The sequence below is a fragment of the Thunnus thynnus genome, chromosome 24 (genome assembly GCF_963924715.1).
Source record: "Thunnus thynnus chromosome 24, fThuThy2.1, whole genome shotgun sequence".
NCBI classification, from domain to species: Eukaryota; Metazoa; Chordata; class Actinopteri; order Scombriformes; family Scombridae; genus Thunnus; species Thunnus thynnus.
The window spans coordinates 14901633-14928675 of record NC_089540.1 but is presented as its reverse complement, the minus strand read 5'-3'; the positions used below and the strand labels follow the sequence as shown (position 1 = coordinate 14928675).

Sequence of the window (27043 nt, the reverse complement as noted above, 5' to 3'; positions counted from 1 at the left end):
AAGTGGAACTGATCACCGTGCTACCCACAGGGCGTCAAAGTGTAAAACATGTAACTTCCTGTTGCCAGTAGGTGGCGCTATGACTCAGGTCCAATATTGACACATGGATGTGTTCAGGGCGGGACTCTTTCCAAGCACAAAAGGTTTGGGTCTCTTAGGATCGTGTATGCCGGAGTTATTTTTTGGTTATTCATTGGTTTACATTGTAAAGTGCAATGTGGCACTCCAACCCCCCCCCTCCCATTCTCTCTCTCTCCCTGTCAGTTGGAGAGGAGAATGTCACTCTTCTTGTGAAATATCCTCATAAATCCCATGACTTTACCCAAATCATTAACATTAAAAATCACATCTTTGTGTAGGAAATTTCATTAAGTCTTGTGTATTATTGTGTATAAGTTTTGAGGCAGTAAATTGTCACTGTTAAATCATACATTAATTTACTCCCTGAAATATTCAAGACAACCGCTCATCAGACCTAGTTAGATGTTAGTGTCTTATTACAACTTTTGGTTAGCACCGAGGACGCTACATTGTACTACAATTTAATTGTGTAATTGCTATCTTGTTCGGACTTTTGTTCCTTATTTACAGTTTTCTGTACAAAAGCCATTTTTTGTTATTGTTCAACATGTACTTTTTTGTTTGTAAAATGTATTCAGACACAGTGATTTTACAGTCAAAGTAAGCTTACTTAATTAACATTTTTGCCTTCAGTAGTGTAGATGGAGACATGAAAGTTAGTGCTGTTGCAGTTATTTGTTGTGAGATTTAACCACTAAGACAACAAGTCGACCCTGAAACATCCAGAAACAGATTTGATTTATATCAGACCATCAAAATACAGTATATTTAGTGCATCAAAAAAACCACAATATTTTGTGACGTCTTACCTTCTCTCCGTTTGCGTCTGAGAAAGGTGATGCCTTTGTATATTAAATAGATGATGATGATGATGAAACCAACCAGCATACATACTGGTATGAAGTTGAACATCCAGGTCAGATCCCCTACAAAAATGAATGAATAAATAATTAAAACAACTAATGGTTTACAAGGACACTGTATTGTATTCCAATGTTGTTAGCTGATCCCATCTTTGATAATGCACTCTGAGGTGACCCAATACAGAAAAATAATGAACTCAAAGCTCATCATTTAGTCATTTGATGCTGTTAGAACATGTTTTGTAACTCCTATGAGGACATTAAGTACATTGTCATGTTTAGGAAAAACAGTAAGATGCATTAATAGTGCATAATAGTAGTGATGTTGCAGTTATTAGTTATGACCTTTAACCACTAAGACAACAAGTCCACCCTGAAACATCCTTTTATGCAGATTCATGAAACATCTGGAGAGAATCTCTTGGTATTGGTTGTGGTTGTGGATGTTTGCATGAGGATAGAAACTTCCTGTCTCTTAGCATGAAAATACATCATCAGGACTAATATTGTTGGTAGAATCACATTCTTGAAAGAACTTGAATATGAATGATGCACAACTAGATTAACATTATCAGTCAAATTTACATAAATATTAATATACCACACCTAAAGAAATATAAATAATGTAAATTCAAGTCAAAGATTTGATTTATATCAGACCACCAAAATACAGTATATTTAATGCATCAAAATAAATACAATATTTTGTGACTTCTTACCTTTTCTGCCTTTGTATATTAAATTGATGATGTTGCACACACCCGAAATACAAAGTGCTGTTAACATGAACGTCCATTTCAGAGTCCCTACAAAAAAGAGAAACAATAAATAGCTAAGACAGCAAATGGTTTACAAGGACACTGTATTGTATTCCAATGTCATTAGCTGATCCCATCTTTGATAATGCACTCTGGAGAGAATCTCTTGGTATTGGTTGTGGTTGTGGATGTTTGCATGAGGATAGAAACTTCCTGTCTCTTAGCATGAAAATACATCATCAGGACTAATATTGTTGGTAGAATCACACTCTTGAAAGAACTTGAATATGTATGATGCACAACTAGATTAACATTATCAGTTAAATTTACAGAAATATTAATATACCACACCTAAAGAAATATAAAGAATGTAAATTCAAGTCAAAGATTTGATTCATATCAGACCAAAATAAATAAAATATTTTGTGACTTCTTACAGAATCTGGCTCGGTATCTCAAATACATGATGATGATGCTGATGATGCAACCAACCAGAATCACTCCAAATATTGCTGTTAAGATGATCATCCATGTCAGACCCCCTACAGAAAATGAAAGAATAAATAATTAAAACAACAAATGGTTTACAAGGACACTGTATTGTACTGTAATGTCGTTAGCTGATCCCATCTTTGATAATGTACTCTGAGGTGCCCCAATACAGAAAAATAATAAACTCAAAGCTCATCATTTAGTCATGTAATGTCTGTTAGAACATGTTTTGTAATTCCTATGAGGGCATTGAGTGTTATGGATATTCCATAACTGACCAGGACAACAGAATGTCAAGCTGTACTCCTCTGTTCTCTCAAACAGAAGATAACACATGTTGTTTAATAAACCAGGAGCCTCACAGGCGAACCAAGGCCAGAATGCAGGTCATCATCAGACGCAACAAGACAAACCAAAGATACAGATTTAGGTCATAGGTTTATGATTCGGAACTGACGAACTAGTTTCTATGATTGGCTTAAAGGCTGGTTTTGGACTGTGTGGGTCAGACGAGTTTGGGGACACCGTACGAACAGGAGGTGTCCCTTGAGTCGCTCTCCCTTGCAAGGTTCTTCATTAAAGTTTTCCCAGAATCATCATACGAAGTTTGGTTTGGTCTTCTCTTCTTCAAACTGACAACTGCCAGTGCATCAGCTCCGAAAATCCACAACAATTTGGCGTCACGAACAGGATTTCAACACAACAAAGACGTGGTAAGTGCATAATTTTATTTTATTATTGTGCCTTACCATGTCTGCGTTTGACGAAATCACAAAGAAACTGTGCATCACTTTCACTTTAAAGGTGGTCACAAAGTGAACAAAAAAAAAAAAAAGCAAAAAGCTGATGGTTAAAGAATCTAAACACATGAAAATGTGTTGAAACTGTGCAGTGATAAGCAGGTGCAAAGCATGTGGTTGTGAAGAGGTAAAAAAAGGCAGAGTTGAGTGAGTCTTAACTCCTGCAGTGCCACAAAAGTGGCTGGGATTTCTGGGCTAGCTTCGGGCTACGTCCGGCACAGGGGGACCCACCTGAGGTTTAAACTATAGAAAAGACGTTTTCGGGGTAGGATTTGGCCTATTTCGTTTAAGCCAAGATCGGGGATCATCCACTCTGTGTCCTGTGAGAAATGTTTTCAGACTTGGGATTCTAAGTCCTAGAGTCGGGCGCCGGTAAAAATCTTTTCAAACAATAAACAGTGTACACAAGACGAAGAGTTGCTTCGTCGGTTTGGCTTCAGATCACTGCTATTGCACCAGGAAGAGAGGTGTAAAAAAAGGACTTCGGTGATGCTGGGAAAGTTTTGATGTGTCTGTTTTGTGTTTGATGTGTTTGTTTGTGTGATGTTTTTAATGTAAATGTGTTAAAATGGGCAACAACACGTCTAAAGCAGTGAGTAGAACACAATCTACTACAAAATTAATTCATTCACCAAAACACAAGAGAAAGAACAAATCTGTTTCAGTAGGAAACAAACGCACCAATTCAGAAGTAAAAGGTCAATCTGCCATTGATAAGCTTCCCGAAGCAAACCCCCACACACTCACAGATGCACAATATAGAGCGATGTTTTCTCCACAATCTCCGGCGGGAGTTGTTGGTAGATTGAAAGGATGGACTTTTGTGTTTCCATTTTCTTCCCTTATGAATCAGTGGACAGATGGCGAATGGCCATACGAAGGAGCGTTTGATAGAGATAAGCTTCAGATTGCTGAGTACAATGTTAACCCAGATTTTGGAAATCCATCTTGGGATAGTGCGTATATGAAAGATTGTGTAAATGTGTGGTTAACTGTTGCTCGTCAGAGGTGTGGAGTGAGTCTGGATGAAAAAAGAGTTGATCGTTTTTCTGATGAGTTCAGAGCAGCAGTGGAGAACTGTGTTAAATGTGTGACAGCATGTCACTTGCCTATGTTGGAAGCAGAGTTGCAAACCAGAGCTACAGAAATGATGAAAATTAAACAGAGGCATGGTGAGAATGTGAAGGCCATTTCCAAAGCTATCATATACGGTTGGGCAAAACGGCAAACTGATGCTCCCTCTCCACAAACTTTGTTGACCATTGTATCCAAAGCTGGAGTGCCTTTGCAAGAGTCACACACAAACAAAACAATGATTTCAATTTTTCCACAACTTTCACCTTCAAACCCCTTTTCAGCTGCTAACATGACTGATCAAACCATTTCACAACAAGCAAAGACTGACGATGAATTTCTCTTACTAGCCGCAGCTGTTGAGGGACAAAGACTACAGACTGAAGTAGAAAGGGAAAGAGACAGTCAGGCTGCTAGAGAAAGGGAAAGAGTTAAACAGGAAAAGAAAGATAGAGCCGACGAAGAAAAAGCTAGGAAAGCTGCAGAAAAAGAAAAGAAAGCTAATTTGTCATTCAAACAGGTAAAAAGCCAGAAAAGAAAGGAAAAGAAAAGACATTTAGCTGCCGTTGCTGAAGAAACAGAGATAGACACTCAGGACAGCTCAGGAGAAAGTGAGGTAGAACTTGAGTTACAAGGAGCCAGAGGTAAGGGGGAGGAGTCTGACACAGATCATAGTGACGACACAGAACCTGCAGTCAGGCCAAAGATGACACAGAGACGACCCCACACTGCAAGTAGCAAAACTCAGAGACGAGGTACAACTAGAATGACACATTCACATCTGGAAAGACATACAAGATCGAAAACTAACATTTTAGAGCCCCCTCTAAACATTACATCCACCTCAATAAATGCTCCAAAAATCATGGTTGGCAACACAGCTGTCTGCAAACCATGGACTCCTGCTGAGATAGTTGGAATGACACAAAATGCCCCCAATCCGACCACAAACCCAGATGAATACTGGGGATGGTTAAGATATGTATGCTCTGTGTATAACTGTCTGATACCTGATGTTGAACAATTACTTGCTGGCTCATACAGAACGGAGTGGGATTTGTGCAAAGGTGAATTTCTTTTCCCTGCTCGGACAGAGGATGGCCAGTGGCCTCCTCATAGAACCATGATTGACTGGTTAAATGAAGAAGCAAAAACAGCAATAAGAAAATGTGCACGACAGCGCACTGACTTTAATAAAGTAATTCACTGTGTCCAAGATGCATATGAAACTGTACCTGAGTTTGTTAACAGATTTACACATACTTGGGATAGCAATGCAGGAATAGGACGAGAAGGAAATGAATATTTTGTTGTTACAACCTTTGTGCAAAATCTAAAACCAAATGTTGCAGCTGCATACAAATTGTCTGTCACCGATTGGCAAACCAAAGACTGGAAAGCAACGGTAAACAAAATGATGGCGCTAGATAGGTGTGAAGTTTTTGCTGAAGACAAATCTGCCTCCTTCCCAAAACAAATGTTACAGCATGCGCGACAGGGGGGTGGACAACAGCATTTCAAAAACAATAACAAGCGAAAACCGGGAAAGTGTCACAAATGTGGGAAAGCGGGACATTGGGCTAATGAGTGTAGAAGTGGTCGTCGTCAGAACAAGCAAAATTACCCATTCCAGGATCACCAAACAAGGAATTTCCAACAAACAGCCCCCCTTGCTTTACCACAACAACAACAACAACCACTACCACCTCCTCCACATGTTGATAATGTGAATCATGGACAATATTACAATCAAGCATAGGGAGGCCATAGAGGGGCAGGATCAGAAAAAACATTTCCCATTCAAGCAGCTGTAATTCGACTTTCAAAAGATCCTTCAGAAGATCCAATAATGCCTGTTGAAGTAAATGGTAGTAGAGTTGACATTATGGTAGATAGTGGGGCCACAATTTCCACTGTTAAAGCTGATGAGCATGTATGTACACCAACACCTAATTTTGTCACCACCGTGGGTGTTTCCGGCGTTCCTGTTGTTGAGCCACTATCACAGAGAGCTAAAATAACTGTTGAAGGTTCAGATGTGCAACATTCTTTCCTGATTTCTGAGAAAAGTCCAATTAATCTCATGGGACGAGATTTACTTTGCAAGCTACATGCCACCATTCAATGCACACCTGATGGATTGTTTTTAAGCCTACCTGATGTGAAGGCTGCTCATGCATTTCAGTTTTTGAAAACTATTGCTGATTGTTTGTATTGTTGGTCATTGACTGATTTTAACATGGCTTCCAGTTTCACAGTATCTAGCATTCAAAAAATTGCTCAAATTTCACCAGCATGTGCAACACAGATGTCTGCCATGAGGCCTGTACTACAGTGTCACTGTACAGCAGCATTTAACCCCCCAGAGGTGTACAAACAATTAGCTGATGTGTTTTTGAATACACAAGAGGGGTTGGAGTGTGAACAATGTTTGTTTGTTGGTCCACAGGGATGTGCAATTCCAATTCGGTTATCTGACGCACAGCGCAAATTGGTTAATGATAAAGATTCATTTCCATACATCACTGTAGCTGTCTCTCCTGACTGTGACCCACAACAGCTTGAAAGCATGGTGGCACAGTGCCAGGCATTGAGAGGAGCTGCGCAGACTCCTCAAACTCAAACAATAACACACTTGGGCCTTGAGCTGTACATGTTATCTTTAACTGAGCACATCCAGCTACCTCAGAGTAGGTTTGTTTTGCAACAACCACCCCTCCCCACACAGTATGGGCCTCCATCAGAGCTTTCAGAGGTTCCATCTATTTTATGGGCTAAACATAAAAACCATGTGGGTTTTGTGAATTCGGCTCCACCTCACGAAGTCACACTCAAACCTGGTGCTAAACTACCAATGGTCAGGCAATACAATTTGCCACACAAGTCAATTGCTGGTATTGAAGGTGTAATTCAGTCTTTACTGGATCAAGGTGTGTTGGTTCAAACAACAAGCCCATGTAACACACCCATTTTACCCATTCCAAAAGCAAACCGCCCAGATGAATGGCGTTTTGTACAAGATTTGCAAGCTATTAATAGCATTGTAGTGCCAACAGCTCCAATTGTGCCAGACACAAATTCGATTTTAGCTTCACTACCATCCAACTCAACACACTACACAGTCATTGATTTGAGTTCAGCTTTTTTCTCAATCCCGTTGCATCCAGATAGCCAGTATCTGTTTGCATTCACATTCAAAGGAAAACAGTACACCTGGCAGCGTTTGCCTCAGGGTTTTGTCGAGAGTCCTACAGTTTACGCAGCAGCAGTGAAACGGGACTTGGATGACCTCCACTTTCCAGGGGGCTCCACTCTCCTACAGTATGCAGATGACCTCCTGATAGCTTCACCATCACAGGAAGCTTGTCGAACGGACTCCATCTTGCTCCTACAGAGACTAGCTGAGTGTGGTCATAGAGCATCACTTGCCAAACTGCAATTTTGTCGGTCTGAGGTGACATACTTGGGTCATGTTTTGAAAAATGGACAGCGCCTGTTGTCACCGGAGAGGTTGAAACTGCTGGTTAACATGCCTCCTCCCACAACCAAGAAACAAATGCTCTCGTTCTTGGGGATGGCGAATTATTGCAGACATTGGATCTTTGAGTATGCTGCTATGGACTCTGTTTTGCGAAACGCCACACTGCAATCAGCTCCTCCCAAGGTGCAGTGGACTGAGGACATGAACAAAGCTTTTCAGGACCTGAAACATGCTCTCACCTTGGCTCCGGCATTGGGGCTGCCGGACTATCATCAGCCGTTCCATCTGCATGTACATGAACGAGATGGCTTTGCTACAGGCATTCTCGTGCAAAAACATGGGTCACATGACAGTTGTTTTAAAGGGGTACATAAGAGGGGTTTTTTATCTAATTTACTGATTGTTTGCTTTTATTGTTATTGCATTATGTGTTTAAATGATTATGTGTTTTGATGATTTTACTTTTGATTTTGTTCAATGCAATTGTTGATTCTTGTATTACTTTTGTGTGAGAATTGTTATCTGTTGTGCGGATGTTGTTTCTACTCTGTTTGTGCCCTTACAGTCCACCAGTCCAGTCATAAATTGGTAATTTGTATTGATCTTTTGATCAATAAGAGGGGATTGTTATGGATATTCCATAACTGACCAGGACAACAGAATGTCAAGCTGTACTCCTCTGTTCTCTCAAACAGAAGATAACACATGTTGTTTAATAAACCAGGAGCCTCACAGGCGAACCAAGGCCAGAATGCAGGTCATCATCAGACGCAACAAGACAAACCAAAGATACAGATTTAGGTCATAGGTTTATGATTCGGAACTGACGAACTAGTTTCTATGATTGGCTTAAAGGCTGGTTTTGGACTGTGTGGGTCAGACGAGTTTGGGGACACCGTACGAACAGGAGGTGTCCCTTGAGTCGCTCTCCCTTGCAAGGTTCTTCATTAAAGTTTTCCCAGAATCATCATACGAAGTTTGGTTTGGTCTTCTCTTCTTCAAACTGACAACTGCCAGTGCATCAGCTCCGAAAATCCACAACATTGAGTACATTGTTATGTTTAGGAAAAACAGTAAGATGCATTAATAATGCATAATAGTAGTGATCTGGCAGTTATTAGTTATGACCTTTAACCACTAAGACAACAAGTCGACCCTGAAACATCCTTTTATACAGATTCATGAAACATCTGGAGAGAATCTTTTGGTGTTGGTTGTGGTTGTGGATGTTTGCATGAGGATAGAAACTTCCTGTCTCTTAGCATGAAAATACATCATCAGGACTAATATTGTTGGTAGAATCACACTCTTGAAAGAACTTGAATATGTATGATGCACAACTAGATTAACATTATCAGTCACATTTACATAAATATTAATATACCACACCTAAAGAAATATAAAGAATGTAAATTCAAGTCAAAGATTTGATTTATATCGAACCACCAAAATACAGTTTATTTAATATGAGTGCATGATTCAGGAAATCTCACGATTCGATTCACAATTGATTTGCGATTCAGAATCAATTCTCAATTCAATACATTCATAGATTTGATTCTAGATTGATGTTTTGAGTAACTCTTTCCATTTGACTGCAGGAGACACTTTTATAGGTCTCAAAGAAAAAAATCACACTGAGTCAAGTGTAAACATTTGCTATCAACATCAACCCTGACTAAGATTTATTGTCCTTTAGTTCACTCAGTCAACAGGAAACCAAAGCAGCCCTGAGACAAAGAGTCAAATGAATACTTAATACAAAAATAAAAATGATTGCAAAGATAAACTGCTGAGTGCAAAACTTCAAATAATAACTTAAATTCATACTTCAAATAACAAAATCAAATAAACAATAGCTGCCTGTTACATTTAGCTGCAAAGTGCAAACCAGAAAATTGACCAAATTGGTCAAATTGATCACTATAAGCGGATGACTATTATAGCCGATTTTGTTTCTTTTTCTTAATTTCTCATGCAGATTACCATCTAATTGACGTTTGTATATTTATTACATGAATATAAAGTAATGAAACGGGCAGTTTCGCTATTTACTGAATTTTATTGTCTGTTTCAAAATACAGAACAGCTGTTTAAACGCTTGTTTTACTGCTGCATCTTGTTGGCTTGTTTTTGGCAGTTTGTCATAAACTTCAAGGAGACGTTTTTCACTGAGATAAAATGACTTTCTCATTCTCGTCCTCAGAAAACCAGCTGGCAGTCTGTTGTGTGTTAATCTGCGGGGGAGGGGGCTGCAGGGAGAAAGTTGAACCAGAACCAACTTTTGGAGAAACGTAACCTGTAACACTTTACAACCCTGCATTATGACAAAAACATTACTGGGAAGAGAGGAGGAAAATTTCTCTTTGTTTGATAACGTTAAAAGTAAAGTTAGGCTTTGCTGACAGCTTCCCGACTAATTTCAAAAAGACGAGAGAGAGAGAGAGAAGCAGTGGTCGAGCGAGCTAGAGAGTGAATGAAGAGAGGGAGCGCTGGTAACCTTAGTGATGAAGCTGGTGAATCAGATCAATAAAACGTTTTTTTTCTCATTGTTTCACGGCGGTTACAAATAAATAAACCCACAACCACACAAACCTGCGAAGGTGCACTGCAACGCCTGATAACAGCATTAGTCTTGTCAAGCTCCTCCTTTCCTTCGAGATAAGAAAATACTAAATATGTCCAAATGATTGCCTTCATTGCTGATGGACCAGTTTATATTTGTTTTTCTGTCAAGTACTCAATTGCTCGGAGTCTCTCGATGATACACACTTCTCTTCATTCTTACCCCCGGAGTTGGGTCCAGGTGGAAACCAGCGCAGCGTCGTTGCGCCATCGATGGGATTCAACGAGCTAACTCATGTCAGGAAAAAACGGAAAGCAGCGTTGTGGCAAGACTGAAAAATGTGAATCGATTCTGAATCGGTGGAGATATAATTGCAATTCTTATGTGAATCGATTTTTTTGTGCACCACTAATATTCAGAGCATCAAAATAAATACAATATTTTAAGATTTCTTACCTCTTACGGCTCTGTATAATGAATTGATGATGTTGAACACAACCGGAATACAAACTGCTATTAACAAGAGCATCCATTTCAGATCATCTAAAAAAATGAATGAATAAATAATTAAAACAACAAATGGTTTACAAGGACACTGTATTGTATTCCAATGTCGTTAGCTGATCCCCTCTTTGATAATGCACTCTGAGGTGACCCAATACAGAAAAATAATAAACTCAAAGCTCATCATTTAGTCATTTAATGCTGTTAGAACATGTTTTGTAACTCCTATGAGGACATTGAGTACATTGTCATGTTTAGTAAAAACAGTAAGATGCATTAATAGTGTATAATAGTAGTGATGTTGCAGTTATTTGTTATGAGCTTTAACCACTAAGACAACAAGTCGACCCTGAAACATCCTTTTATGCATATTCATCAAACATCTGGAGAGAATCTCTTGGTATTGGTTGTGGATGTTTGCATGAGGATAGAAACTTCCTGTCTCTTAGCATGAAAATACATCATCAGGACTAATATTGTTGGTAGAATCACACTCTTCAAAGAACTTGAATATGTTTGATGCACAACTAGATTAACATTATCAGTCACATTTACAGAAATATTAATATACCACACCTAAAGAAATATAAAAAATGTAAATTCAAGTCAAAGATTTGATTTATATCAGACCAAAATAAATAAATAAAATATTTTGTGACTTCTTACAGCTTGTGTCTTTGTATTTTAAATAGATGATGGCAATGATGCAGCCAACCAGAATCACTCCAAATACCGCTGTTAAGTAGAACATCCATGTCAGATCCTCTACAAAAAATGAAAGAATAATTAATTAAAACAACAAATGGTTTACAAGGACACTGTATTGTATTCTAATGTCATTAGCTGATCCCATCTTTGATAATGCACTCTGAGGTGACCCAATACAGAAAAATAATAAACTCAAAGCTCGTCATTTAGTCATTTAACACCTGTTAGAACATGTTTTGTAACTCCTATGAGGACATTGAGTACATTGTCATGTTTAGTAAAAACAGTAAGATGCATTAATAGTGCATAATAGTAGTGATGTTGCAGTTATTTGTTATGAGCTTTAACCACTAAGACAACAAGTCCACCCTGAAACATCCTTTTATGCAGATTCATCAAACATCTGGAGAGAATCTCTTGGTATTGGTTGTGGTTGTGGATGTTTGCATGAGGATAGAAACTTCCTGTCTCTTAGCATGAAAATACATCATCAGGACTAATATTGTTGGTAGAATCACACTCTTGAAAGAACTTGAATATGTATGATGCACAACTAGATTAACATTATCAGTCAAATTTACATAAATATTAATATACCACACCTAAAGAAATATAAAGAATGTAAATTCAAGTCAAAGATTTGATTTATATCAAACCACCAAAATACAGTATATTTAGTGCATCAAAATAAATACAATATTTTGTGACTTCTTACCATTTATGGCTTTGTACATGAAAATGATGATGTTGAATAAACTCAAAATACAAGGCGCCAAGTATATGACATTCCATATGAGATACCCTACAAAAAATGAAAGAAAAATTAATTAAAACAACAAATGGTTTATAAGGACACTGCATTGTATTCTAATGTCATTAGCTGATCCCATCTTTGATAATGCACTCTGAGGTGACCCAATACAGAAAAATAATGAACTCAAAGCTCGTCATTTAGTCATTTAATGCTGTTAGAACATGTTTTGTAACTCCTATGAGGGCATTGAGTACATTGTCATGTTTAGTAAAAACAGTAAGATGCATTAATAGTGCATAATAGTAGTGATGTTGCAGTTATTTGTTATGAGCTTTAACCACTAAGACAACAAGTCCACCCTGAAACATCCTTTTATGCAGATTCATCAAACATCTGGAGAGAATCTCTTGGTGTTGGTTGTGGTTGTGGATGTTTGCATGAGGATAGAAACTTCCTGTCTCTTAGCATGAAAATACATCATCAGGACTAATATTGTTGGTAGAATCACACTCTTGAAAGAACTTGAATATGTATGATGCACAACTAGATTAACATTATCAGTCACATTTACAGAAATATTAATATACCACACCTAAAGAAATATAAAGAATGTAAATTCAAGTCAAAGATTTGATTTATATCAGACCAAAATAAATAAATAAAATATTTTGTGACGTCTTACTGTTTCCATGCTTGAATGTTAAATAGATGATGATGATGATGAACCCAACCAGAATCACTCCAAATATTGCTATCAGGATGTACATCCATGTCAGATCCACTACAAAAAAAATAAATGAATAAATAATTAAAACAACAAATAGTTTACAAGGACACTGTATTGTATTCCAATGTCGTTAGCTGATCCCATCTTTGATAATGCACTCTGAGGTGACCCAATTGAGTACATTGTCATGTTTAGGAAAAACAGTAAGATGCATTAATAGTGCATAATAGTAGTGATGTTGCAGTTATTTGTTATGAGCTTTAACCACTAAGACAACAAGTCGACCCTGAAACATCCTTTTATGCAGATTCATCAAACATCTGGAGAGAATCTCTTGGTATTGGTTGTGGTTGTGGATGTTTGCATGAGGATAGAAACTTCTTGTCTCTTAGCATGAAAATACATCATCAGGACTAATATTGTTGGTAGAATCACACTCTTGAAAGAACTTGAATATGTATGATGCACAACTAGATTAAAATTATCAGTCACATTTACAGAAATATTAATATACCACACCGAAAGAAATATAAAGAATGTAAATTCAAGTCAAAGATTTGATTCATATCAGACCAAAATAAATAAAATATTTTGTGACTTCTTACCTATTATGCCATCATATATGAAATTGATGATTATGTTGAACATATCCAGAAATAATACTGGTATTAAGATGATCATCCATTTCAGATCATTGGCAGAATCTGAAAGAATAAATAATGACAACAACAAATTGTTTACAAGGACACTGTATTGTATTCCAATGTTGTTAGCTGATCCCATCTTTGATAATGCACTCTGAGGTGACCCAATACAGAAAAATAATAAACTCAAAGCTCATCATTTAGTCATTTAATGCTGTTAGAACATGTTTTGTAACTCCTCTGAGGACATTGAGTACATTGTCATGTTTAGTAAAAACAGTAAGATGCATTAATAGTGCATAATAGTAGTGATGTTGCAGTTATTTGTTATGAGCTTTAACCACTAAGACAACAAGTCGACCCTGAAACATCCTTTTATGCAGATTCATCAAACATCTGGAGAGAATCTCTTGGTGTTGGTTGTGGTTGTGGATGTTTGCATGAGGATAGAAACTTCCTGTCTCTTACCATGAAAATACATCATCAGGACTAATATTGTTGGTAGAATCACACTCTTGAAAGAACTTGAATATGTATGATGCACAACTAGATTAACATTATCAGTTAAATTTACAAAAATATTAATATACCACACCTAAAGAAATATAAAGAATGTAAATTCAAGTCAAAGATTTGATTTATATCAGACCAAAATAAATAAAATATTTTGTGACTTCTTACATCCGCCTTTGTATAGAAAATAGATGAAGATGACGAACCCAACCAGAATCACTCCAAATACTGCTATGAAGATGAACATCCATGTCAGAGCCCCTACAAAAAATTAATGAATAAATAATGACAACAACAAATAGTTTACAAGGACACTGTATTGTACTCTAATGTCGTTAGCTGATCCCATCTTTGATACTGCACTCTGAGGTGACCCAATACAGAAAAATAATAAACTCAAAACTCATCATTTAGTCATTTAATGCTGTTAGAACATGTTTTGTAACTCCTATGAGGACATTGAGTACATTGTCATGTTTAGTAAAAACAGTAAGATGCATTAATAGTGCATAATAGTAGTGATGTTGCAGTTATTTGTTATGAGCTTTAACCACTAAGACAACAAGTCGACCCTGAAACATCCTTTTATGCAGATTCATGAAACATCTGGAGAGAATCTCTTGGTATTGGTTGTGGTTGTGGATGTTTGCATGAGGATAGAAACTCCCTGTCTCTTAGCATGAAAATACATCATCAGGGCTAATATTGTTGGTAGAATCACACTCTTCAAAGAACTTGAATATGTATGATGCACAACTAGATTAACATTATCAGTCAAATTTACATAAATATTAATATACCACACCTAAAGAAATATAAAGAATGTAAATTCAAGTCAATTATTTGATTCATATCAGACCAAAATAAATAAATAAAATATTTTGTGACTTCTTACCACTTCTGCCTTCGTAGTTTGAATCCAAGATGAGGATGATGTTGAACATACCCAGAATACATACTAATGTGTAGATGATTGTCCATTTCAGAACCTCTACAAAAAATGAAAAAATAATTAATTAAAACAACAAATGGTTTACAAGGACACTGCATTGTATTCTAATGCCGTTAGCTGATCCCATCTTTGATAATGCACTCTGAGGTGACCCAATACAGAAAAATAATTAACTCAAAGCTCGTCATTTAGTCATTTAATGCTGTTAGAACATGTTTTGTAACTCCTCTGAGGACATTGAGTACATTGTCATGTTTAGTAAAAACAGTAAGATGCATTAATAGTGCATAATAGTAGTGATGTTGCAGTTATTTGTTATGAGCTTTAACCACTAAGACAACAAGTCCACCCTGAAACATCCTTTTATGCAGATTCATCAAACATCTGGAGAGAATCTCTTGGTGTTGGTTGTGGTTGTGGATGTTTGCATGAGGATAGAAACTTCCTGTCTCTTAGCATGAAAATACATCATCAGGACTAATATTGTTGGTAGAATCACACTCTTGAAAGAACTTGAATATGTATGATGCACAACTAGATTAACATTATCAGTCACATTTACAGAAATATTAATATACCACACCTAAAGAAATATAAAGAATGTAAATTCAAGTCAAAGATTTGATTTATATCAAACCACCTAAATACAGTATATTTAGTGCATCAAAATAATACAATATTTTTGACTTCTTACCATTTATCCATTTGCGAGGTAAATTGATGATGCCTTTGCGTCTGAAAGTGATGACGATGATGCACACAACCAGAAATAATATTGCCATGAAGATGAGCTGATTCCCTACAAAAAAAGTGAATGAATAATTAAAACAACAAATGGTTTACAAGGACAGTGTATTGTATTCTAATGTGGTTAGCTGATCCCATCTTTGATAATGCACTCTGAGGTGACCCAATACAGAAAAATAATGAACTCAAAGCTCGTCATATAGTCATTTAATGCTGTTAGAACATGTTTTGTAACTCCTATGAGGGCATTGAGCACATTGTCATGTTTAGTAAAAACAGTAAGATGCATTAATACATTAAATGTGTTACAGCAGATATTTGTTGGTGTGATAACTCACTTATGAAGGAGTTGAAGACTTTTTCACTGCTGATGTTGCTGACTGGGTTTTCAAACGCACAGCTGAACCAGCTCAACCACAGCTCCTTTTCCATCTAGAAATTGGGAGAAAAACAATATTAGCTGAAATCTCATAATCCAAACATACAGATCTTTTGAGGAGCTCACTTTGTCTTTTTACAGTATGTCCAGATTATCAACAATAACATCAGGGACAACACAGTGATGTGGCTACTTAGTCATTCAGTCATCAGCTTTTCACTATATATGCTGTAATCCACTATTTAGCACATCTGCAAGACTGAATTATCCAGTATAAATTACAGTATACTAGTAGGCTTTGGTAGAATACTAAAACCTTATTTGGGCAATCTCTAACATCTTTTTGATTTTTTTTCTCTGTATCACAAATAGATATAAAGTAATTAACAGAGAAACCTGTCAAGTTTTCGAATATCACATTTTTATCACATGCAAGATTGTATGGGAAACAAAAAAGATACAAAAACACTGTAATCGTCACATCTGGTGTATAGAGGACCAAAAGTGTCGCAAAAATAGTAACAAATTATTTCTTTTATTAATACCTAATTGTACAATAAATATTAATAAATTAATAAATAAATTTACAAATTAATTAATGTGATGCTTTATTACTATTGCCATGACACATGTGGAGATATTCAGAGTTTTAAAAATGTCTGAACACTGAAGGTTTAAACTTGTGATGAAATGTTTTTGAATGTTTTGTGAAAGTATGACGTTCATATAAAATATTGAATTATCTCAACAGTTGCCTGTTAATTGGATAAAAATAAAAATGTCCAACCTTGTATCCAAATGCAGCTCTTGTTGTCACTTTTTTATGACTTTACAGAGACAAGTCTGGCTCTTTCCATGATCTGAAATCTTTATTTTCTGCAGGTTTGTTCATGTTGCTGTTCATTTTATTTAATTATATATTGTTTATTTACCAGAGACGATACACAACATATTTAATATACCAGATATAGTTAATTTCAGAAATACTCTAAATTGTCTAAATATCCTAAACTGCACAGCCTGGATTCTGCCTCAGCTGGTCACCAACTGATGCCTGAATATGTGAATCAATTTAAAAACTAGATTCTGGTTTATTCTTGCAACATGATTTATCTGTTACTGATGAGACACACAAACATCATTATTCTGTGTTTACCATTGTTATTTTCTGCTCCTTGGTTGAAGACCACGTCGTGTCACCTGATGTCCACCAGTAGGTGACTGGTTCAGCACCTGTGGTGTTGCCATTACAGGTGAAGACACAGTAGGTCATCGAACACCATTCGGAGAGGGTGGGTTTAGGGACAGAAGCTGATAGAAAACAAAACAAAAAGACATTTCCTTTGAATTTAGGACCGTTTTGATAAACTAAGACAAACTTCATACACAATTCCTCCACTTACAGATAACCAGGAGTTCAGTCTTGCTGGTGACTTTGTTGTTGATCTCTACTGTGTAGCTGCCGCTGTCATCTGGAGTCAGTCCTGTGATCGTCAGCGCTCCAGTTGAAGTGTCCAGCCTACCACGCTCTGCAAAAATGCACAGGTTTAGCTTCTAAACAGGGATTTTTAGTCATCTTACAGTATGTTGTCAGCTAGAGTCACTTATTTCCAGTGTTGGTCACTTAAGAGTGGGCAGCTGAAGAAATATGCACTTTAAAACACTAAAAATGTTTGTAGAACAGCTGATTTTCGTACATACTTGTTTTGATTTCTCACAAAAAAAGCAAGTAAATCCCTTTTTTATCTCTCTATATAAAGCAAGGAATCTCTGTCTGTCTGTATGTGGGTGCACTTGCAGCTTGGCAGATTGCTATTATAATGGCGCATTTGCTAAGTAGTAAGAATGAGCGCGTCTCTGCAGAGGAAACGGATCTGCTTGTGCATGAAGTGAAAGCGCACGATCCATAACGAGCACACTGACCCCTGCTGCTCATGGACCCTCCTGTGACCCCAGACCACCAGTTTAAATGTCAAAAGCAAAATTTGTTTTTGTTTTTATTATTTTAGTTACAGCTTTGGTTTCTTTAAAATTGTTTTGTTCAGTCATGGAGTAACAGGTAAAATCAGTGAGGTTTTAACTGCTGAAAGTTTGGAAACCTGATCACTGTAATCTCAAAAATGTTAAAGAATATTTGTTAAATTAAATTAAATTAAATTAAATCATTAATTTTAATCATGTAAAAAATCATCTTACACAGTTATCAGGACTTTCTAAGGTTCTGATCCTGCTGCTGGCAGCAGCTAGAAGCTGTCCAGATTTATTTCCTTCTTTAGTTGAATCATTGTTTTCACCTCATTTATTTCCTCATGTGTTCCTCATGTCATCATGTACTGATGAAGCAGGAAAGTCGATCTGTGTTTGATCTGTTGTTGATATCTGTTTGCTGGGTCTTGACAGACACCTTCAACCTGACAGATCTGTTTAAATACCTCCATGTATTGCCTCGATTTAGTCAAACAATTAGACAATTTCATCCCTCATTACTGTGATTAGCTAATTCTGATAAATATCAGGACTAACCATTATGACATGTAACTTTTAAAATATGTTGATGTACACAATAATAATCTTTCACATTGTAATCCTTTTATTTGTTATCTTTTGCATGTTTGTGCGCTGCTGCGCGTCCATGTGTGTAACAAGCAGAGTGTACATTGTGCACCCGCCTGTAGGCGCATATTACTATCCTGATAACACTTAAAATAACAGTGAAACACTGCACCATTGACTTCAGACCAGGTTTTTGTTGGTCAATTGCGCAATTGCTTTCTGCTGCCTCAAGATAGCAATGCACCTGACCACACCTTATTTTAGGACCAACACGCCCATGGGTGCTCAGATGGGTGCAAGTGCATTTGCTATTTAAACAACATGGGCGCTGGACAGGAAACTGCGTTGGTCTTAAACTAGCATTGTGCTTGGTGCTGCTTTGCACCGGGTGTAAGATAGGACCCTTAAGCTCTACTATTGAACTGTGTAACGTTACTGTGAATGAAACTTGGCATGTAAGTTTAAGACTGAGTGCTGGATGTCTCAGGCATGTTCATAAATATATAAAATACCTAATTTGCTTCTTCTGCCAGTGGTGTCAACAAACATAAATACAGTCAGCGCCACTCTGCCATTACAACCCACATTGTGGTCTGAGGTGGGATCATATCAGCAGTGATAAGAACTACCAGAGAATGAATTGTTTAGAGAGTTAAGTTCTATTCCTGTTCTTCACATACAGGAACTTTGTATGTGTGTTCAAGACATAGTGCAGGATGTCTCAGGCACGTTTTGAATGATTACTACAGTTCATCTGATCAACTTCAGTCTCCAGATAGTCTGCATCTGAGGTGTTTAGGGAGCGTCAGTAAATTGTAGGGTCAACAATAGACTGCATGTGAGGTGTTTAGGGAACATGGGTAAATTATAGCGCCTACTGATGGCCTGAATGTGAGGCATTTAGGGAGCATCAGTAAATTGTAGTGTCTACCGATATGAGAGGGGTTTATGGGAGAGGAACATCTCTCTCTAGGTATTGAGAAATCAACATGTTCCGAACATGCACATTTTGAACAGGCACTGCACTAGTAACCCTAATTCCATTAATTTACCCATTGATTATGTAATTAAGGTATTTAATAGGGTTTCACAAGGATAATGAATGAATAAATCTAAAGACTGCAACATATTCAGATATTTGGGGATTATCTGCACAATTTAAGAGCTTTTGTTGACCAAAACACATTAAAGTGAACCTTACTTAACAGTATACCTTTAACGGGCCTTAATATTTTAATTTAAAGGTGCAAATTAAAGGATTACATTACAGTAATTGTATTTGTCAAACTTAATGGTTTATACTCCTTAAAAAAACTCTATACAATACATTAAATACTATATTATAATACAATTCATTAATTTCGCCAAAATCTGGGATAAACCTATTAAATACTGTAAAATAATTCCTTAAAATATAATTAATTTACAACAGAAAATATTTAGACCCTTAATTTAAACCAAATCTCAACCTAAATGTATCAAAAACTTCAAACTAATGTGTAAAATCATTGATCTCTGTCTACCAAACAGCTTGATTCAGATTAAAGTGGTACCTTTGAAGTGTCGGTAGGCGGTAGTCTCGCCTCCATACCACTCCATGGCAAGATCAGGTCCATGTTTCCACACTATGCTGGTGATGAGATTCACTACAGAGTCTGGTGTGAGATCAGCTTTGTCATCTATTTTCCCGTAGAGTGGTTCTTCTGCAAAAAATAAATAAATTAAATACAACTGAATGCAAATTTCTCTGTTTAATTACTGAAATGTATTTTTTCTTTAATCAATAGTGGAGCATAAAGTAACATAAAATAGAAATACTCAAAATAACAAGCAGTAAAACTTTACTTAAAGCCTCCTGTTTAGCATTTACAGCAGTATTTAACATTTAACACACTATAATGTTGTTTATTAGCAAATATAAGTGTTTGTTAATGTATTTGTCAATGATTGTAACTCCTCATGTGGGATCTATAACTGTAATCAGATAAAGACAATTTTAATAAAATAGTTATAATAATATAAAATATGTCTTCATAGGAGAAGTTATAATTGCTGACAAATACTGTACATTAATAAACACTTAAAGGACAGGTTCACAGTTTTTCAACTGTGTCTTAAAACAACAGTCAGGTGTCCATATGAACAGTGAAAGAGGTTTTCCTCGCTGTAATCATTCCTCCTGTTCATACTGGATATTAAAAGATCCTTCAAATGTGCTTTCAATGGAAGTGATGGAGGCCAAAATCCACAGTGTGTCCACACAGTCATTTTAAAGTTGATGTGAAGCTTATATGAGTCTTCAGCAGTCTGAGTTAGTCATATCAAGTGGATATCTGACACATTTAGCCAAAAATTCCCTCTTTGTGTTTCCTCAGACAGTGTTTCCCTGTTGAGCTGTGGTGGAAGTTTATTAACAAAAAGAGGAACTTTGACACTAAAAAGACTTTAACGTTGAAAGATATCTACTTGATTTGACTCATTTGGATGCTGAAGCTTCATATTAGCTTCAGATAAACTTTTAAATACATTTTTGCACAGAAGGAGGACTGTGGATTTTGTCCCCCATCACTTACATTGTAAGTGCATTATGAAGGGATCTTCTAATGGTCAGTATGAACAGGAGGAATGATTACAGCAAAAAAAACGTCTTTCACTGTTCATTTGGGCTCCTGACTGTTGTTTTAAGACAGACTTGAAATGTGAATCCGTCCTTTTAACATATACTTACAACTACATCATAGTGTGTTATAAACATTTATTAAATGTTTATAAATGTTCATATACATCTTATTAATGCTAAATAGGGGGACTTGAAGTGTTACCCAAGTGCCTCGGGTAATTTCCACCACTGATTCTAGTCTATTTCTAAATTTAGGGGACAAATATCCCTTTAAAACTCTTTACAAATACCTTATGACCCCTCATCACATCACTATTCCTTAAACCAGATTTATAAAACTAGTCACAGTTATGATAGACTTCAAATATACATTTCCTGGTTCCACATTTAATGTAAATGTGTACATTGTACATTTTCATGTTTAGGAAAAACAGTAAGATACATTAATACATTAAATGTGTTACAGCAGATATTTGTTGGTGTGATAACTCACTTTCCATGAAGGGGTTGAAGACTATTTCACTGCTGCTTGAGCTGACTGGGTTTTCAAACGCACAGCTGAACCACAGCTCATCATCTTCCTAGAAATTGGGAGAAAAACAATATTAGCTGAAAGTTCATAAACCAAACATACAGATTTTTTGAGGAGCTCACTTTGTCTTTCTACAGTTTGTCCAGATTATCAACAATAAGCTGGTCACCAACTGATGCCTGAATATGTGAATCAATTTAAAAACTAGATTCTGGTTTATTCTTGCAACATGATTTATCTGTTACTGATGAGACACACAAACATCATTATCCTGTGTTTACCTTTGTTATATTGTGCTCCTTGGTTGAAGACCACGTCGTGTCACCTGACGTCCACCAGTAGGTGACTGGTTCAGCGTCTGCGGTGTCGCCATTACAGGTGAGGACACAGTAGGTCATCTCAGGTTCACACCATAAGGAGAGGGTGGGTTTAGAGACAGGAGCTGATAGAAAACAAAACAAAAAGACATTTCCTTTGAATTTAGGGCCGTTTTGATAAACTAAGACAAACTTCATACACAATTCCTCCACTTACAGATAACCTAACCTATCTAATATGGCAATTCTCAACAGGGCGGTACTGCCCCTCAGGGGGCTTTCAGAGAACATTGGAGGGCACTGGTAGTAATATTTTTGAAAGGGGGGCATTGAGGTGTTCTTGGGGGCATTTGTATGTTTCTGTTTTTGATGCCAGTTTAGTCCTATATTCACATGCACATCTTTACAATTTCATCATTAGACTTCAGGGTTTTCCTGTTTTTTTTCACAGAGCTGTCAAGACTATTTTTCCTCCGTTTTACTCGCATAACTACATACAAATTTGTGTTTTGGGGTCTGAGTGCTTCGAAAACGTGGGTTACCTACGCTCAACACTGTACCTGAACGCCTCCTGTATAGACACAGGGAAACTATGCTGAGTCTCTACTGCAGTTTGCTGTCATTTATGGTCACACTAGTTTCTCTGTCCTCTGCTCTGCTCTATTTGTTGGTGATTGTGTTTAGCTTAGCAATGTGTATTAAAATGTGTTAAATTCCTGTAGACTTAGCATCTGACTGAAACAGCCCCTCCTCTCAACCAGCAGCAGAGGGAGGAGGAGAAGGAGGAGGACAGGATGAAGATACTGACTGATGTCTGTGTTCTTCATTTTTTCTAAATTTCACTCAGTATTTTAATGTCAGGAATATTATTTGTTTTACTGACATTTTTTAATTTATTTCAAGTGAGATATTACTTGAAAAAGTAATATCTCACTTGAGATGGCCTACACATTTCACACATTCTGTCTTGACGTTTCGTTCAAGAACAAATGCCGCCAGTATTCTCTGAACTTTGGAACGAAGAATCTGGAACAAAAGTCAAACATTAACAGACATTATAAATCTTTATCAGTTGGATCATAAAGTCTGATGTCCGCCTTTAATTCCAACAAGGAAACAAAACATGGTGGGATGACATTAATATAGCCTGTTGTTTCTCTGTGATATGTGCAAAACAGGACAAATAAATTCTAACCATAGTCGTCCCTACAGCTGGCTGGTGGCTACAGCCTGACTATGGGAGGATGAGAGAATCGCAGTTCAAATCCATTCACTATAAGCCTGTTTTATCAATGTCTTGTGATTATCGTTCTTTATGGCACAGTGTGTAAATAAATATTGTAATGATATTAGTCCAAAATTGTGTGAAAATGCATGGTTTTTAGTCAAATAACATCAAAGCCTTTGACCAAAACCCCTGTGGACCTTTGACCTGGTTATTTTATTTGACCGCTGCAGGTCCGATTGTTTAATCAACTGGATACCATCATAAAACAACAATCATATCATATCAGCCTCAGACTTTTTCCTTGGTAGGCTGCTCTTGTTTTTTCATTGGAACAATTAATAACAGTGCTTCTTGTTTGGCACCAAATTACTGTTTTCTGATTGGCTGCTGTTCATGATCAATATCAAGACCTTATTGAAGTTTGACTGTCAAATTTCTAACCGTTGCATCTGTTTAACACTCATAAATATAATTTCTATCAACATTGGGTTTTCTTTTGCTCCCTGCGTGGGAAACTAATGATAATGATATTCCAACTGTCCAGCTATATCAAATCTGTTATTTGGCATCCAATGACATGATTTTTAATGATATAATACAGAATAATAATCATCATTAATATTCAGGTAAGACAATTAGCCTAAATTTTAATTGATGGGGGCCGTAACGGACCTGGATGATGGATGGGGGGGGGCGCTGGCCTAAAAAAGGTTAGGAACCACTGTGATGCAGTAATACCACCATACAAATGCCAATTCCTGTGCTTTTTTTTTGGTTCAGATTGAGGGCTTCGCTGAGAAAATTGTAATGATATCGGCCCTGACTGACACAGAAATTAATGCAGCTGTATTGACGATCCTCACGGAGATACAGCCTGCAACAATTGAGGCTGCAGGCTGACCAATCAGAGGCTTTAACCTTTTAATGGATGAAGTTGACACATTTATTTATTTCACTGCAGCAAGTTACACTATGGATAAATGAAAGTATATATAAATAAATAAAATTATAAATAAATGTGTGAATAAATTGATAATAAAATAATGTAATTAATATATGAATAAATAAATAAATAAATTTAACATTTATATATTTAACTATTTGCTGTTGTCACAGTTCAAGTAAATGTGGGCATGTGCATTGGTAAACGGAAGCTGGACTATCTATTTAACCAGAGGATGTGGTCACAAAATTAAAATTGAAACAGAAAAATATAACATAAAACATGCACAGAAATATACCATGATGTTATAATTTTCTCAACATAAGTTAAAAACAGTTAAAAACAAATTTTCTCAAACTTACTTGCACTGACTCTCACTGTGATCCAGAACAGAAAGTAAAACAGCCACATTTTCCTTGTTCTCAGTTTGGCTTAAATAGAAGTAAGACACATAAAGTCACGGGGACTCTGTTGATATTTTAAAAAAATTCAATTCTATGGATATTATAAATGTATTCAGAAAGTGAAAAAGTTGGAAAGGTTGCTGCTGACAGCTGAAGCTGAGAGTGAAGGTGAAGTGAGGGCAAGGTTGTTTTTATAAGAGCTCTTGTATTACCTCCAGGGCAAGATCACGGACACTATAAATGATTTACAGTGTCCTTGAACAAGGTCGTGTCTACGTCTAGATGGTTACCTTAGATTTGCAAATCTCTCGCGAGATTTGTACGTGTTGTTTCTTCATTGTGTGTGTTGTACAAAATAATTATGTTTTACGATATGACAACGCTGTGGTTAACTTCTGGTCAGGTTCAGGCACAAAATACACTTAGTTAGGAATAGTAAAAGATCACAGTAGAATAATTACTCTCGCCAGATCTTTTGCAAATCCAGGGTTACCATCTAGACATGAAGGACTTAACCCAAGCGGGTAGCTCCTGTTGTGAAAAGTGAAGCAAGCAGGGGGCAACTCCACTGGCTGCAAAGAGAAGTCCGATCGTAAGGAAGTCTGAGAAAATGACCATACTGCTCACTTGATTTATTACCTTAGTAAACACTTTCCTATTGAGTTTATGGTTTCAATAGCTAGTTTCAAGTCTTCTTCAATATATCATGATTTTCATTTTGTTAATTATTATCAATACTACTACTACTGTGGCACTAATGTTACTCTCTCCACCTTCAAAAAGAAAAAAAGCAACAGCACACCTTCATCTTTTAATGTATCATTATAAAACAGTTAACAAGTCTCTCCACCTATTCAAAGAACAGAGCAGGAGCACAATACCCTACTCAGTTTACTGATATACACTAACAGTTACTAATCAAAGGTTAAAATAACCCTTTAACCAACAATTAAATAACACACATCTTTAAGTTTCAATAAATTACAGTAGCCTGAATAGTGACAGAAGACGTTGTGTTGTCTCAAAAATTTTAAATTATGAACTCAAAGTATTCAACTCACCGGTTGAAAATTTCACCAAAACGAATGAATTTTCAAATAATATTGAGCACATTGACCAGACTAGATATACCAATTATGCCATCAATGTTTTTTGAGGAAATTAGAAAGGGAACTACCACTTTTATTATCGATGTCTAGTTCCTTGACAGCTTAAACATTGACAGGGGACGATGATGACGCGAACATAAGCTACATTAGCTAGCTATCACGTTTATTTACCTTTCTTTTTTCTCTCTTTCCCTCTCTGCTCCACCTGTCCTCTTTTTTCCTCCGTCCATCTTGCTGCTACGTCATTTAATAAATGCACTTGCTGCCAAACGACATGCAATTGCCAACTACTCTCTGTCTCTCTACTTCTCCTGCCTGCCGGGTCATTTAGCAGAAAAGTCCCAGTGCTCCCGATAGCCAGTCCGGTCCTGGGCTCAACCATTTCTGGTGTTCATTGTGCTGTCACTACTCACACTGAGTCCAATACATGAACCACTGAGGGGACTGTGAAGTAAAATTTGATCAATCAATCAATCAATCAATCAACAACTTTTTTAATCCCACTGGGGGCAAATAGTTTTGAACAGTTTATTGACATAAAAACACAGCAACATACAAACACACAAATACACCAAGGAACTAAAATGTGGAATAAAATCTATAAATAATGTTGATAAATAAACTTGGCTGTGAATTCTGAACCACAAAGAATTAAGTTCCTACAATAGTTGAAATAATTACCAGAATATTGTGACCCAGAGGTGAACTAAACTTGTGTGGACGGGGCTCTGTTAAACACTGCAGTTAATGAGGTTAAAAGTGGCTTCTTCTGTTTCCTTTGCAGGTAGAGACGGTATTTCCACCACAGCAATGGATGTGTGTCCAATCAGAACTCTGAACTCTGCAGTATGTGATTATTACTGATTACATGGATATGAATACATAATAAGTTAGTCATGAGGTGAAAAACAATATTGGATGATAATCATTGTTTTTTGAGTGTTTCTGGCTGAGTTAAATCATGGGTCAAATTTGACCTGCTAACACAAAAGGCGTGGGCAACTTTCTAACACATTAGAAGGGTTAAAATAAAAAGACTGTATAGGAGCTAAGAGTGTAGTCCTTCTTTCCAAAAACTTTTGTTTGTGAATCCAAAAGTTTTACTGGACCACCATCACAAAACACACAAAACACAAATATTACAGCAGCACTGAAGCCCTTCAGCAAAATATAACATTGTGAGGAAGCACAAAATACTGAAATTGTGTAAACTGACAGATTAACTGAAACCAACATACAAAACCTCCAACAATGTTAATGTTGGGAACCAGAGCCTGGTTAAAAGGGAGAGGAG

At 36.7% G+C, this 27043-nt stretch overlaps 2 protein-coding genes and 1 long non-coding RNA gene across 3 annotated transcripts in view; 1 reads left to right on the top strand and 2 right to left on the bottom strand.

The window, feature by feature from the left end:
• Positions 1-13506, bottom strand: part of LOC137177283 (uncharacterized) — a 238723-nt gene extending 225217 nt beyond the window's left edge. The window contains exons 1-8 of the mRNA XM_067583470.1: positions 13414-13506; positions 12764-12862; positions 12043-12129; positions 11286-11384; positions 10572-10658; positions 2140-2244; positions 1664-1750; positions 891-1007 (exon numbers count right to left, since the gene is read on the bottom strand). Coding sequence (XP_067439571.1) covers positions 891-1007; positions 1664-1750; positions 2140-2244; positions 10572-10658; positions 11286-11384; positions 12043-12129; positions 12764-12862; positions 13414-13489 — 757 coding nt within the window. The 5' untranslated portion in view covers positions 13490-13506. The remainder of the gene's footprint in view (positions 1-890; positions 1008-1663; positions 1751-2139; positions 2245-10571; positions 10659-11285; positions 11385-12042; positions 12130-12763; positions 12863-13413) is intronic.
• Positions 3942-8519, top strand: LOC137177086 (uncharacterized). The gene is made up of 2 exons (XR_010925946.1): positions 3942-4823; positions 6162-8519. It is a non-coding gene; the product is annotated as an uncharacterized lncRNA (long non-coding RNA).
• A 589-nt stretch (positions 13507-14095) lies between the features above and the next one.
• Positions 14096-25243, bottom strand: LOC137177448 (lymphocyte function-associated antigen 3-like). The gene is made up of 10 exons (XM_067583788.1): positions 24599-25243; positions 22030-22190; positions 21710-21797; positions 20150-20299; positions 17447-17572; positions 17200-17354; positions 16003-16096; positions 15612-15716; positions 14861-14956; positions 14096-14226 (listed from the first exon to the last, which is right to left on the bottom strand). The coding sequence occupies exons 1-10, from the start codon at positions 24645-24647 to the stop codon at positions 14096-14098; spliced, it is 1155 nt and encodes a 384-aa protein (XP_067439889.1). The 5' UTR covers positions 24648-25243.
• Between the last annotated feature and the right edge of the window lie 1800 nt (positions 25244-27043).

What these genes read in the sequence shown, in the direction of transcription:
- LOC137177448 (XM_067583788.1), bottom strand. Translation starts at nt 24,647, where the DNA reads ATGTGGCTGTTTTACTTTCTGTTCTGGATCACAGTGAGAGTCAGTGCA. An exon ending in CGCCTACCGACACTTCAAAG is followed by an intron (nt 17,573 to 20,149) that starts GTACCACTTTAA and finishes GCATTTTTGCAG; the next exon opens with AGCGTGGTAGGCTGGACACT. An exon ending in AGTCTTCAACTCCTTCATAA is followed by an intron (nt 15,717 to 16,002) that starts GTGAGTTATCAC and finishes CTTTTTTTGTAG; the next exon opens with GGAATCAGCTCATCTTCATG.